The 16,177-nt window shown below is 36.0% G+C and overlaps 1 protein-coding gene across 1 annotated transcript; it reads left to right on the top strand.

The window, feature by feature from the left end:
- Positions 1–7,256: 7,256 nt before the first annotated feature.
- On the top strand, positions 7,257–16,169 carry LOC116126597. The gene is made up of 16 exons (XM_031412276.1): positions 7,257–7,525; positions 7,625–7,708; positions 7,871–7,944; positions 8,036–8,069; positions 8,278–8,336; positions 8,939–9,053; positions 9,175–9,212; positions 9,701–9,798; positions 9,931–9,986; positions 10,958–11,255; positions 11,402–11,517; positions 12,300–12,356; positions 13,262–13,327; positions 14,384–14,458; positions 15,379–15,473; positions 15,722–16,169. Exons 1-15 carry the CDS (start codon positions 7,355–7,357, stop codon positions 15,439–15,441), a joined length of 1,404 nt encoding a protein of 467 aa, XP_031268136.1. The 5' UTR covers positions 7,257–7,354; the 3' UTR covers positions 15,442–15,473; positions 15,722–16,169.
- Positions 16,170–16,177: the final 8 nt, after the last annotated feature.

Genomic DNA, 16,177 nt, shown 5'->3' with positions numbered 1-16,177 from the left:
GCATTGGAGCCTTATCCTAGATAAGGACGATGAGGCTTAGGAGATGGAGGATTTGAGTGACTGGAGAGAAGAGTCAGGAATATCAGCGATGGGGTCCGCGGTTGTCAGATACTTTTCTCTCTTCTTTGTTCTCGTTCCAGCTTGATCTTTCATCACGTTCTTTACAGAGCTTGGCATATAATTGTTCGGTGTTACCAAAAGCTTGAACAGCACCAGAAGGTATATAGAGACCAATGGTTGGCTAATTTTTGGGAAGGGGAAAAAGAGGTTGTGGCCATGCTGTTGTGGAATCAAACGGGTTTGGTACTAATGACATTTCAGGGAAAGTCTGTGGTTGTCCGAGTTTTTTGCTTAAGATATTCCTGCTGAAGCGATGCCATTTGGGTTTTTAGTGACTTCATTTCTGCTTCCTTCTGGAGAAACTGAGCTGAATAGCCATGAGAGCTACTGACATATGCATTAATTCTTGATGGAGCTGATCATCCGGTGTTGGAGATGATCAATTTGTTTTTGTAGCCGAGAATCACATAGTTTGGTTCTGAGACTGAGAGTCCACCATGAGCTACTAAATCCAGTTTTTGTTCAAGTCTGGTCATGGTTTTTGTTTGGGCTAAGCATTTCATTTTGCCAATTGAGAACGGCTTCAGCTTGGGAGAGTTTAGGTGTGGATCCATCAGGCTGTATAGCTTTGGAAGGAACAACTCTCGGTTGTTGCGTGGCAGTTTCCTGAAGAGAAGGAAAATCTGTATCATAATTGAAATGTTGTCCTGTCTTTGAGAGCTCAGGGGATTGGATCATCATAACGGACTGAACAGGGGGAGTACAAGCAAGGGGTGAATGGTTGGTTTATGTTCTTTTGCAATCCACCGCAGAGACTGTTGATAACATGGTAAAGTGTTTCTGAAGTAAGGTGATTTTGCAGGTTTGTATAGTTTTAAAGGTGATTTGGGTTGAGGTTTCGAGGAATGTCCCATGAGGGACTACTGGGGTGAATCTTTCTGGCTGGTGGAGAATATTTGACATATAAGTCAAATTTACCAGATGGTTGACCAAGAAGCCAATTTCAGGATCGTTTCTTCAAAGCGGGAATGAAGATATGTCTGACTGCAGCGAGCTTTTCTTCTTTTCTGGTTGAAATAGTTTCGTCTTGAAAGATAATGCTCATCGATTTCCCAATAGATCATCACACGGCATTCCGAACATTGGCAGTCAGATCAAATGGAGTGTGACCAGTTACTGGATCATTTGATGGTAGCAGGAGCACCAGATTGTTGAAAAGAATGAATGGAAAGTCCGGTTCCCGTACTGTGGTAGTGGGTATGACCGGAGTAATCATGAATTGAGTTTGTCGAAAAATCAAGGTGGAGCATTGGGAGTTGCTGGAGACTTAAATCTGATAGTTGTTGTTCCGTCACGGTTGTCATGCATGGTAGATTCTGTAGAAACCACCGAGTTTCTTTTTATTAAGAGACTCGTAACTTGTCACCCAAGAGTCGGGTAACATTTAATCAAATCATCTCTAGAAATTTGCCTGGGAATATTGATGCAATGAGGAGTATTCTGAGAGTCACAGTAAGGCAGTGCATCAGTAGTCGTAGGGATACGAGATCAAGAGCATGGTCTTGGATTCGCCAAACCATTTGATAATGCAAAGTAGCTGCAATACTCCCGGATTTAAATCTGCACCAACGATCTGTAATTGAACTTTAAGAGCCTTAGAGCAGTGAACATCAAGAGAGACATGTTGAAATTGAAACAGCGTCATGATGACGTCCTAGCATTCAAAGTTGTCTGTGCTGTCCCGATACAAGCATGTTATATTGGACAAATCTGGTGTCCAATAAAGCAATTCGAACTGAGACTGGAAGTCCTTTTCTGCCATGATAAGAGAGAGCGAGCCGGATAGCGCCAAAGTGCACATGGAGTATCCTTCACGGATCCATTGAGTAATGGAGTCTTGAGGGATTTCTAAAGTACATATTGTTCTTGGGATGTGGCAGGAATTTGACACTTGTCAAATGTACTAGTCTAGACATACTCTTTGACTGGCTTTCTGGAAGGACGGACAAGAGTTTTAAAGGTTTTAGACAAAGAGACGTAGACTTGGAAAGGCTGTGTAAGGATTTACAATGGGAGGGATAGTGTCTTGGATTTTTTGATTTTCTGGGATATAAGATATTTCATACAGACTGTCTACTTTAGAAGAAGATCTAGATAAGCTAGTATTTACGGGAGCAGTAAACGTAGATAAAGCTGAAGAGGATTCCATGGTCGTAAGTTCAACCTCTTGGATGTGTATAATCACCTCAAATGGTAAGAGAGCGCAAGACCCGAATATTAAACAAACATAAAATATGAAACAGAGAAAGAAAACATAACCAAAACTTAAAGGAGCCAATATCCGAGGGGAGGTAATCCTCCGCACACGCAGAATTGGAACCAATAAGTAACTTAAAGAGCCAATACGAGGGGAGGTAATCCTCCGCACACGCAAAAATTGGAATCGAAAGTGGTTTGGCTCTGATACCACAAGGGTTTACTAGACATGTTTGTATATTATAAACTAAATATAAATCATAAACATTATTATAAAAAAATATCATCTTATTATATACAACATTTTGATATTGTTTTATTAATTGACTCTAGTATCAAATTTCTATTCAATTGTGAGAAAAACTTCATGGGCTAATGGGCTAAATTTGGCATACCAAGTGTCACCAACTAGAGTGTCACACCCAAAAGATTAACCTATTAGGTGGAGAAATTCCCCTTACAAACCCAAGACCCCCCATTTCCCTTCCAATGTGGGATCCATAACATTGTCCCTCACCTAATCCTTTGACGCCTTTGTCACAGGTGGGGCCTCTTGTCTATCTGTCCACGTTACCCTTGAGTGGACCCACAATCACACATGGACGCCTCTCTACGTGGGCGCTAGGCGAGGCATCAAAAGATGGATTAAGGTCAGCTCTAATACCACTTTCGTCACGGGCTAAGAGTTTTACACCCAAAAGGTTAACCTATTAGGTGGAAGGACTCCCCTCTTATAAACCCAAGACCCCTCATTTCCCTTTCGATGTAGATCCATGAATAAGAAAGGCCCATCAAACTAACCATATAACATGACAGTAGACCTGGTAAACGGGCGGGTCAGCAGGTACGGTCAATTGTGTTGCGGTCTCGCGGGTCAAAAATGTGAACGGGTAAAAAATACATTACCCATACCCGATCCTATAGGTACAGTGTGGACCATGGGTCACCTGTTAACCAAATCTTAATTTTCTTAATTAAATTCAAATAATGCATAATTTCAAACCAAACCAACGTTCCATCACAAAAAAAGCAAAAAAACAACAGTAAATTGAGATTGACAAACATAGAAATTCAACATAAAAAAAAAAAGAATAAAATAACTTGAAAGGCACTAGAAATCTGAGAATTGTCAGTTCACCTCAGCCCCCCCCCCCCCCCCCCCGCCCCCCCCCCCCCCCCCCCCCCCCGGCCAAAGGAGAGAGAGAGATTTACCCCAGTTTGTTTAAATTTTCAAACTCTATTATATTCTACTATCATAATTAAAAAGTAAAAATGTTTGTTTTAATATTGACTATTCAATTCAAAATCTAATCCTATTTTATTCACCACAAACATTTAACAATTACCTTTCTCAATAAAAATGTATAATTAACAAAACACTCACACTTACACTCACCCAAGCACAATCGCCCGGCAACCACCACCATTAGTCGTCGATGTCGAAACAACGCACGATCGACTGAATTTGGTCATTTCCGACCAGATCCACCATGAATATATTTGCTTTTAAGCTATTAGCATGTTTGCTTTTAGAAAGTTTAGTAAGCCAAAAGATAGACAATGCAAGTGCATAATCATTTTAACCAGAAAAGGACATGTTCCACCCAAGGTTTCATGAAATGGCAAGTTTTCACCCTTAGTTTCATAAATTCTAAGATCCACCCTTAAAATAACACCATCAGCAATTATTAGCTTCTGGCACATATGCAGAAGGTGTTATTACTATACTGCTCCTGACAAATAAATTAATAAATTACTTTTAACCCCTAAATTAGTAGAATTAGAAAAATAACCATCTTACTTTCAAAATTATTTCAATAACACCCTCTTCTTCAACTTTCACAGCTTCCCCATCTCTAACCACCCAACCACTGCCATCGCCCCTAGCCAGTACCACCACCGCCACCCAGCCACTATCACCATCTAGCCAAATTAATAATATTTTAGGAAAATCATATACATCTCAAATTCATTGACCAACACCCTTTTCAATCCAAACTCACCCAACCCTCTAAAATTTCTTTCAATCCAAACAAACTTCATCACCAACAATCCAAACAACACATCACCAACAATCCCAACAATCTACCACAACATAAACATGATCCACCGCAATCCGCAACAAACACCACCAAGTAAGGCGACATTCAACCAAATATCACTCAACACAACAAGAAAGTCAATCACAAGAACTAACCTGGGTGCACCACTCGAAGGCAGGAGAGACTATAATCTCACGAGAAGGGGAGCATACGACCAGTAGATGCGTGTCAAGAGTTGGTGAAGAGCAATAGTTGGGCCCATAGGCCGTGAGCTGATTGCATTCAAGTGGCACGTTAGTGCAGATTGTAGGACTAAAAGCAATAGCAGACGAAAATGTGCAACTGTGCAATCGCGCGCTAGAGCAGATCAGTGTGACTAGAGGTAGTAGCGGATGAAAACGCAAGCAGCGGCAAGAGGTCTCGTGTGGCGAAGGAGATGTGGGATTTCGCAAACAAACAGGTTGGAAACTACAGCTTGAGGGCAAACAGTGCAAATGGGAAGGAAAGGGTCGTGATGGGGCACCGAAATAGTGGCAAAAAGCCACCAGCTACTGCCTACACCCATCACAAGATTGGTGGCTGACGATTGTGAGACGGTTGGCATATGTGAGTTAAGCTAGGAGAGAAAAGCGTGGCTACTGGCTAGGGAGAGAAATGGGAGGTTGTGGCTGAAGGAGGGAGAGAGAAGCTGCAGAAAAGAAGAAGGTTTTAGAGAAGGGTGCTTATGAGAGAAATTTGAGATGTGACGGGTTATTTTATTTTCAGTTTAGATTTATTTTTGTAAAAATGACCATTTTCCCCTTTAATCGTTATGTTAAATAATTTTTTGTTAATTTAAGGATAAAAATTTGGGGCTTTATTTCACTATTTTTACCCTATCATATTTCAATATCTTATCCAATCCTATCCATATATATATTTGTTTCAATATTTAAAATTCTCTTTAAAATATAATACTATTCTATTCAACTTAAAATATTTAAATTATTTTTAACCCTTAGGTTTATTAATTTAACTAAATACTCCTAATAATAAAAGTTTATAAATTGACAAAAATACCCCCACTCACCCACATTTGCCAGATTTCGACCACCACCGCTAGAAGGTGGCCAAAATTTTCCATAAAGGCGTACTACTGACTGGATATAATTGATAGTGCGTTGATCTAACCTTTTCCGACTATATCCATGATGGATCTAGTCGAAAAATGCCAGATCGGCACACTACCAGCCATATCCAGCCAGTAGTGTGCCATTATAGCAGATTCCAAGCACCTTCCAGTGTTGGTGTCTAGAATCTAGTAAATGTGGGTCGGTGGGGGTATTTTTGTCATTTTATAAACTTTTATTTTTGGAGTATTTAGTTAAATTAACAAACCTAGTGGGTAAAAATAATCTAAATATTTTCAGAAAATGCTATTAACAAATGTATAAAAAACTTCTCAGAATACCACTAAACTCAAATTTTTCTAAAAGACTATTCTAAAAACTCCCAAAATAGTGAACCAAATGAAGCCTAGAATTTATAAACCAAATGGGGAAATTACTATTTCACAAAACCTTGGGTGGAACATATCAGACCCCTTTGGTTCACTATTTTTACCTTATCCTATCCTAAAAACCCAAAAATGTATTTGTCTTGAGTGCGTTTGTTTTAGTATTTTGGATAGTATTTTTGAAAAAGTAAGAGTTGAGTGGTTATTACGAGGTAGGATTTAAAAATTAATAGAAACACCCCCTTAGGTTTGTTAATTTCTAAACACCCCTGTAATAAAACATTGAAAATTAACAAAAACACACCCATCCATCCATTAAATACCGACAGCCAGCCACCACCACCGGAGAGTGGCCAGAGTCGCCATATCGGTGCAAGACTGGCGGGATCTAGCCAATTGTGCACTAATATGACCTTTTCCAACCAAATCCATTGCGAATCTGGCTGGAAAGGGCCGGATCGGCGCACTACCGGCCAGATCAAGCTGATAGTGTGCTACTATACCAGATTTCAACCACCTTTCAGTGGTGGTGGCTGGAATTTGGAAAATGTGGGTGGGTGGGGGTGTTTTTGTCAATTTCTAAACTTTTTTGGGTAGTGTTTAGTTAAATTAACAAACTTAGGGAGTTTACAATAACTGAATAAAATATTCAGAATAGGGAAATAAATGTATATTTTAAGGTGTACTTGGTTCATTATTCTGATACTTTTTAGAATAATATTTTGAAAAAGGTAAAATTGGGTGGTTATTACGATGTAAGATTTAAAAACTAACAAAAATACCCCTTAGGTTTGTTTATTTACTAAACACCCCTATAATAAAATTTTAAAAATTAACAAAAACACCCCCACCCACCCATTAAATACCGATAGCCGGCTACCACCTCTAGAAAGGTGGTCAGAGTTACCGTATCAGTGCACGATTGACTGGATCTGGCCAGTCGTGCTCCGATATGGCCTTTTCCGGCCAGATCCACGGTGGATCTAGCCCGAAAAGGCCAAATCTATTGCTAGATCTAGCCATTGATAGCCAAATTTGGCTGCATTTAGTCGTCAATGACGGCCAAAGATATGGCCGTTGTTGACGACTAGCTATGACTAAAGATTTGGTCGTCAATGACCAGATCTTTGGCCGTAGATCTAGCATTTTCTAACCAGATCCACGGTGGATTTAGTCGAAAAAGACTAGATCGGCATACTACCGATCAAATCCAGCCTGTAATGCATTATTATATCAGATTCAGGCCAGCTTTCGATAGTGATGGTCGGAATCTGATAAATATGGGTTATTGGGGTGTTTTGTCAATCAAAACATGTAAAGTAAATAACTGAATTTTGCTATTCACATACCAAACAAAAACAATCAAATAATCAATCGTTTGCCATTAAACACGTGTGAAGGTCCCCGAAAGCCGCGAGGTGGCAAAGCTATAGGCATGTAACTAACAGCACAGCAGCCAGCATCAAAAGAATTCCATCAAATTGAAGAAAGAACAATTGAAATGGATAACGAGAAGATGAAGAAGAACAAGGGAGTGGCAGTGGCGCCATCAAGCCCTAACAGGAGTAACAGTGCAAGTGGCGAAGACAGCGAGGACAAAGACAAAGTCTTCTCTTTGTCTAACATCAAGTTCAATTATCGAAACGCTTTCTCGAAATACGATTTTGTTAAGGTTGATTTTTTTTTTTTTTTTAATTATTTAGTTCTGATTTCTTTATTATTGATCAAATCATGATTGCTTGATTGATTGTTTTGATCATGTGGCTTACAGGTGAAGGTGTGGCTTGGTGATAATGCTGATCACTACTATGTCTTCTCCAGATTCCTGCTCAGCAGAATGTTAACTGTCACTAAGGTTCTCACTTTATACTTTTCATTTTTTTATTTATTTTAATTTAATTTTACTTATAAAATGATGGATAATTAGTTGATTTCTTTTTTAAATTATAATCATCAACAAGACATGAGATGCAATTTTTTTTTTTTTTAAATTTAAATTTAAATTTTATGATTTCAGATACCAAATCATGTGGCTATTAAAATTGCTCTTGAACTGAAGAAGCTACTTGTAGACAACAGCCTTCTTGATGTGTATGCCATCTCTCTCTCCTGGAAAAGAAAGGCTTGGTTTTCATGGTTTTATGTTGTTATTCATAATGGTGAATGGTTCTTTTTCTTTCAGCTCTCAATCTGATTTGGAAGCTAATCTATTTAAGGTATGTCAATACTGTGGATAAAATATGGCTTCCAATTTATACTCTCACGTATGGTTCCAACTTAGATTATTTCAGCCCATTAAACATTGACTGTTGGTTGGAAAAATAGAGTGTTGGTCAATGAGCTAATGAATAAGTTAGCTTAGAAGTTTAGGTTCTGAGGCGTTGTTAAATTATATGAAATCTTCTCATAGGACTATATCTACAGCTTATGGAACGCAGATGTTATGGAGAAGACTATATAAATCGTTACAAGATGATGACTAGGTCAGTAAAATTTCTACTTCAATAGTTCTCATGTTTTATTTTTCTGGATTAATAGCTGCTCTTTTCCCCTTTGAATTTAATTGATAATTCATGTTTGTTGTGCTTGCAGTATTGATTAGTCTGTGAAAAGGTTCTTTTTCATTGAGTCGGTGTAAGATTGTTTTACAACAATGCATTCTTATTGTTAAGCTTCCTTGTGATGGTGTCTTGGAAATTTTTTATATGGACATTATGACATTTCTAATTTTTTTGTGGAATTCTTTATGGTCTGAACTACAGTGGCAATTTTTAAATCACCAAAAGAAGGGAGAAAAAAAAATTATGCTCGTAGGATGTGTTTCTTGTAGACTATAGTGGCTTAGACTTTCTGTAAATATGCCATCCATTGGTTGTAACCATAAAATTCTTGGATAGGAATTCTAATATTGTTTTGGATTTGATCATTTGTGGAGGATAGGAATTCTAATATTGTTTTGGATTTGATAATTTGTGGAGCACTAGACTGTATATCTTACCAACTGAAATAGATGAAAGAAAAATATTGAAACAGGAATGTGGAAGGTTCTTCATTTTAGTAATATGATTTTGCTTGTCCCTGTTAGATTTCACCATCAAAGAGTGCCATTGGTAATTCTTGTTTGTGGAACTGCCTGTGTTGGAAAGTCTACTATAGCAACCCAACTGGCACAAAGGCTAAATTTGCCAAATGTCTTACAGGTTTAGTCTTATTTATGTCTATGAGGCTGTTCTACTTCGTTCATTCTGTCATTCACTTTTTTGTATTAACTATTTTTGGATGCATACTGATGCTTCTGACATGTGTTTCTAATTGTTGCAGACGGATATGGTATATGAATTGCTACGCACAGCAACAGAGTATGTCATGGGCATACTTCTTGATTTCCTGTTTCATATCTTGCACATTTTATTTCCAGTATTATCATTTGTTGCTTAGAGAAAACTAGATCTTTAAACATCAAATCTGGTTAAGTTATTAGTCAGGAAATCCCTTGGTACAATTGGCAAGTATGTTGGTTAAGCACCTGTAACCATTTTTCCGCCCACAGTAAAAAGTGGAAATTTTGTGGAAATTTGTAAGAAAATATCTGGTTAAGTATATTCCCTTCCTTCTACAAATAGCATCTTAAGCTAAAAAATTTATTGTATAACTTTTATTGCTGATATCATTGAGAAGAAGTTCATGCTTTCGGTAATTGTAATTCAGTTTATTAGAATAAATCTGTGGCCTGTGTACAGATAGCATCTTATTTTTAATAGGGTTTTGTATGGTCAACATTTGTAATCATTGTGGGGTTTCAGTGGGTCACAACAGAATGCTTATTTGCTTATTTTGTCTGTTTCAGTGCTCCATTGACATCGGCTCCTGTATGGGCCCGAAATTTCAGCTCCTCTGAGGAGTTAATAACTGAATTTTGTAGAGAATGCAGAATTGTTCGCAAAGGTGGTATCTAAATTTCCAATTTCCTTCTTTTCCCTGAACTACCATTTTGTAACCTGGATGATGAACTAATATGGGGCATGTCATTGATTTTCTACCTTCTTAGTATTAACCTTAGTCAATTTGTTTTTGTAGGTTTGGCTGGTGATTTGAAGAAAGCAATGAAAGATGGAAAGCCAATTATAATTGAGGTATCTTGAGCCTTTATGATCATGTGGGTTGTAAACTACATTACTCCAGCTGATAATAATCCTCTTTTTTCATTTATTCTACCTGATGCTGCTGGAAATTCTTTTCTGTAAAAGGAAAATTAATTATGCTTGTTTGTTATTGTTATTTTTTTTTTATTTTTTTTTATGCTTGCCTATATTTCCTTGCAACTCATACATTTTTTATTACAAAATCTTTTACTAGCCAAATGATTTATTACTTTGCTTAGATATTTTATTGAAATTAACTCCTAATTATATTATTTTATGATGTGTTATAAAATTTCTGGAAGTATAGACTTATAAATTGGATGTATGTGTGGTGTTCGACATAAATGGGAAATGCATAGGAAAATTTAAATCTGCATAAAAAATTTAGGTAAGACTGTAGTAAACTATGCGATTTCTTCTTGTCAAAAACTAGCTAAAGTAGTTTAGAAATGATTTCATAATTGTGATTCTTCTGCATGGAAAGAGCTGGAGTAATGCTTCTCTCTTATTATGATCCATTTTGGGTCAAAGCAAAAGCATTTTTTTTTTAGCGCATCGTTTTTTGCTGAGGTTTGATGTTATTAAGATCTGGACCTTTGTGGAGTCTGATTTAGTTCTGTTCTGTTGATCTGGTATTTTTTTTTTTTCTACCAATTTTTCATAAAAATTATGAGAAGATGACTTAGCCACAAATTGAGGCTGAAGAAGTAAATTGATATTATACCCTGCAAATCACTTAGATGAACAAAATTAATGTTTCCTTTGAAACTATAAATTGTGTCTTCATATCTGTGTTTCCCGGTGGAAGTGAAACAGAAATTTATTTTCAACATAGAAGTTGTATTCTAAGTTGTTTTTTAGCTTTTAAGAATGAGATTAACATTAGAATACAAAATCTTGTGTGCTTTTAAAGTTTTCATTTTAGTTTTTCTTCTTTATGTAATTTCTTATGATAATGGCAGGGTATACATTTGGATCCCAGCATTTATTTAATGGAGGAAGAGAACAAAGCACCAGTTACCTCAACAGAAAAGGAAAACTCTGTATCTGTGGCAGCTGATGATAATCCAGTGAAACAAGTTGAAAATAGTTCTGCAAGTGTTTGTGGAAGTAGCAATACCACTCTAGCGGATGTGAGCTCAGGAGAAAAGGTATCTACTGAACAGGTGAACAAGATCGCAGATTCTCTAGAATCTGTTGCCCTGGCTGGAAGTGCTTCTGATCCTCCCAAAAAAGAAGGAAGTGTTTGTGAGAATAGAGGTTAACTCTGACCAAGAATTTGCGGACTTGTTTTCTATTTTGTTTTAGCTCCATTCCTCAAAAGAATGTCATGCTGTTATCTATGGCTGTGCATTTATCAGTTTTACGTAACAAGTGAAGAGTGCTGTTTGAAATTGGTAATGCAGGTGAAACAATAAAAGATCCTGAGGTGGATAGAAAAACATCTGTTAAGAAAGAAAAATCCGGTGCTGATCCAATAATTGTGCCTATAGTTCTGAAGATGGCTGATTTTGATCATAAGGTGTGGTCACTTTCTTTTCACTTTTAGAGCTTGCTTTATCTATACTTAACACATAATACAGAACAGTAAATTATGGGAAATAAATTACCTTTCTTGGCTTCAAGTTTCTCTTCAACAAGTAATGATGGTATTCTGTCAAGAAAAAGGCTATTCAGTGAAACAAGGTTTTATTGTTACTGGTTATATATTTCTATAATATGACTGGTCTATTTAGTGTTAATTAATTTATTCATATAAAATGATTAATGGCTTCAGTTATGAATCAAGTGTCTAGTGGGCTAAGCAATGAGCTAAAACAGGGAGACTGATGGTAAAGAATTACCATGTCAAAAATGTATCGATTTGAAAACTTCTATCAATCTTGTGTATGAATCCCCCATCAAGTATTTCAGTTCTATGATTTTTATGAAAGAAACTTTTAACTTCTCATCTTTTCATTGATGGAAACCTGAACCAGCTCAAGTGGTTTTATGTTCTCTACACTTATAAATTGTTTCATTCACGATAAGGTGGGAAATTATGTTCTCACAATATTATTTCCTAAACAGTTTGCTTAGAAATAATAAATACTTCGAAATAATTTCATGAACTATTGGAGCTTATCAACCATAGATGTCATGAAGGTAATACTTGTGAGTTTGAATTTTCTTGACGAATACTAGCACATATGCAGCTGTGTTGAAGTAGCTTCCTTCGAGAAGATATTGTTTTTATTACTTCATTATGTGTTTCATTTCTCAACCTAACAGTGTATCTTAGAAGTATTCTCTGGTCCTATGTAGGCTTTGCTAGAGGAGTGGATCTCGACTCGTACATTTAATGATAAGTCTTTGGTTCAGGTATCAGCAACTGCTAATTTCTTTCTCTTATGTCATCCTGTTCTTTTACTTTAATATGTCTCACTGGTTAACATGGTTAAGTATTGAGAGCATAATTCAATAAATAGTTAAATTATTAAACAAATTTTCTTTGCCATTGAGTAGGGAAAAACATGGTTGAAGTAAATGCTTTATGACACCAACAGTTTGTTGTAAGGATTGAGACAAAAGGAATTGTGCATTTTAGAAAATGGTTGAGTAGGGGGAAGGCAACGTGTAGTAAAATGAAGAAACATAAATTGGAATAGTTGATTACTATAACAGTTGTGTATTGTCACACTGGAATTATTATTAATTTGTCAGCAAATTAATCTTCTAGTAACATATTACATTATTGTTTAGGAAACATCGGTAAAACTAGCTCCCTTTGTTGTTCATGAGAGAGTGGATCCTAGAAACTAGAATGGAAAAAGATTTAAAATGTTGTGCTTGATATTTCTGAAGATACTTGTGGCTGAGCCCTTGCCTTCTCATGTTTCATAGAAGTTTCAAAATGTAACATACTAAAATCACAATCACAACAATAAGTTGCCTTAGTGGTTTTTGAACATTTATTCCTCTGTTTTCCTTTGAAACAAATATGGTCTTCAACTAATAAGTTAAGAATACACGGCTGAATTAAGGTGATACTCTAGGGATAAATGGTGAATACCAAACATTTGCATGTTTGCACCAGTTATGCCAGTTGTCTCTGGTAAAAACTGAGACATGTTGATGATTTGAATGAGTCGATGTTATTTCCTTCTGGCACAAATGTCTTGGTTATGTGTTTATGTAACTAAACATTAGAGTGATTTATTGTGTTACCCTACCTCAATTTATTTAATCAATAATAAGCCTAATTTCTTGCCGATATCTTTTTACAGGATAAACATGGGCTAATAAGAAATTTAGCAACCATTCAGGATTATCTCTGCTCCTTCAAGTCACAGGTATGCTTGTCCATGTCTATTAAGCAGCTTCTCTGTAACAGGTTTTGGTTGATTGAAAATAAGTGAGAAAAGCCATAGAGATTTTTTTGTCATATTCTCTATCCTATCAGAAAAATAAATAATCAGAATAAAAATGTTTTCATATTTTCCAAAGATTTATATTAATATTTCGAGAGGTATTATTGATATGGAAAGTAGTCTGTGCTGAACACTTATATTAAACATGTGTTCTTGAAGAGTTTTGCTCTATAAATTACTAAAGCATTTTTTGTTCAGAATTTTGTTCCTGCAGAAAACTGCATCTTGAAAGAGTAGCTGAATTTCTAATTTTGGTTTTTTATGTCTTGGCCCATTGGATGTCTTTGTGTATGAAGCCACATAAATGACACGTGAAAGGAGATCTCATTTACTTGTTGATTATTGTAAGAGGATAACGGACCTTTCAAAATTAATGCAGGAGTAAATAGCAAAAGATAACTAGGATACTCAAGTTGGATCTCAAAAAACTGACTCTCAATTTCAGGTTTCAGAGACCTCAGGAAGACTAATTACAAAATTTCATTAATGCCTATTTGTAAATCATTCTTAATGATATTGATTTTTTTTTTTTTTTTTTAATGCTAAGCCTATAGAAACATTGCAATTATAGGCTTGGATTACTAATATTGACTCGTAAAGTTAGCTCCTCTGGTTCAATTGACCTGATATTTTGGTCCTAATTTCATGGTGTTTAGAAATATAAGGGAATAATTGTAGTCCTCTAGTCTTGGAGGAAACAGAAATCTTATGGAATATATAAAGAAACCTTCATTTTGGAGTCATATAGCATCCGCCTGTATCAATTAAATTGCTGATTTGTTCCATTATTGGTTGGGAAATGCCCACAGTTAGGACGTTATACTTCTACCTTTTATAATTTTTAGAGTATGTATAATTATTGCGAACATAGTGATACCTTCCCAAATGTCTGTAGCTGGCTTAGTTTGTTGGAATTATAAAGTTACAACATTTCTATTTTCTGTTTGTTCATCTTAATTCTTACTTTTCTTGGAACAGGGTCTGACAGTAGTCAATATATCAGCAACAACATTTCCACAAACCTTGGATTGGCTGCATGGATATCTTCTTCAGGTTTACCTGTTTTCTTTTATAGTAAATATTCTGATTGCTTCCTTTTCCTGCAGCTTGTAAAAAGATGGGCAACTGATTTTGGCAATTTTTCTCGTTTATACTAAGAAAGCATGCTGCCATGGTATTCTTAATTTTTGATAAGAGACTATGAAAGAGGCAGTAATAATAAGAGCTATACAAAAGTGCCCAAAAATGTTAATCATCAAAAAATGACCAAAAGACCAGCCATAAGCTCCCAACAATCAAAATTAAACATGGCCCAAAATTCCTCGCACTTCATATAAATGAAGTGGAAAGAAAAATTTGAAGTTCTTTTGTCACCAATGTCCATGGGGAAGCTAAAATTCGAACACTATCCCACAATGAATGGATGTCTTCCTATTCGTTGGCTTAAAAAATTCCTCTATTTTTCTCTATCCAAATTACCTAAAAAGTTGCCAAAACATCACATTTCTTCAGAACTTTAGCTTTATTGTCTATGCTAAAAGCGTCTAAGAAGTGCAATGGTTTAATTGCGGTGTTGTAAACTTGTGATAGCTGAACTTGGATGTCAAAATTCATGTTACAAAAAAGCGTCTCTGGAATTTTATATTTATGTTATTGCTTGCTAGATAGGAATTCTGATTACTTGTTTGATATATTTTGGAATTTCACCTTTTATTAAAGGAGGGACTTCTAGATAAAAAATTTCCAATCGAGTTGCATTCATCTCTTCTCTCTGCAGTATTTGATTCCTGTCCTTCTTTTCCTGCTAAGATGTTGGTCATAGTAATTAGTTGCTTTTCTCACACCTTAGAATATTTTCCTTTAGTATTTTTAAAATGTTACTGTGGCATATGATAAATTGATTTTTCTTTGTTTCTCAATCAACTTATACTGATGTTCTTAATCTCTCATTGGTAATTGTTTTCATTATGCAGTGTATAGAGCAAGGCATTTCATCAGTGTCCAATGCAAACGGTAAACAGCCGGCAGAAAATTAGAAACATGCAGATCTTAGCTTGAGCTGTGACAGGTATGAAGACAGTTGATATTAGAATAGAAATTAAAATAAATAAATAAAAGAAGAAGATGCAGTGTTTTCTGAACGGACAGGTTGATAATAGAACTGTGATGATAAGATAATCTAATCCCTGAACCTCTCTGAATTTTAATGGATTGGCATGAGGGGTCACTTGAAACTAACCCTGGCCAACCTTTCGCTTAAATGACCTGTCTTTTCCTCTTTCCTTGTGTAAGTTTCCCTTCTGATATTTCTTACAGGCCTTGAAGGAGGAATGAACTTGTATGTGTGGTAAAGCAGCTGAATTTCAAAGGATTCGAGTGTCAGAAAGCAAACGGAAAACAAGTTCTTGAAGGACCTTGCTGCAGCCACGTACATAAGACTTCATGCAGTTCTATCTGAACACAAATCAATTCCAAGCTTCTTGCAAGGAGAACTTTCTTTCAGTTCCCTATAATTCATCTGCCCCAACCAAATTGTGGACTTTGGAGGAAGAAGGTGACCCTTAAAAATGAGTTGATAAATTATTTTTCTCTTTATGACACTTAATCTCCTAATGAATCCACAGATAATGAACACAGAGAGATAATATATGATGAGCAGATATACTTCATTTATTCTTCTTATTTATATGTAGAGCATGTGGCATGTGATTGCCATGTGTAAACAAGATTTATACAGCAATGAATAATCACAATTACAATATGAGAGTATAT

Source organism: Pistacia vera, unplaced genomic scaffold (assembly GCF_008641045.1).
Source record: "Pistacia vera cultivar Batoury unplaced genomic scaffold, PisVer_v2 Contig180, whole genome shotgun sequence".
NCBI lineage: Eukaryota > Viridiplantae > Streptophyta > Magnoliopsida > Sapindales > Anacardiaceae > Pistacia > Pistacia vera.
Note: the sequence above shows the minus strand (reverse complement) of the source record. Positions and strands in the feature narration are given on the sequence as shown.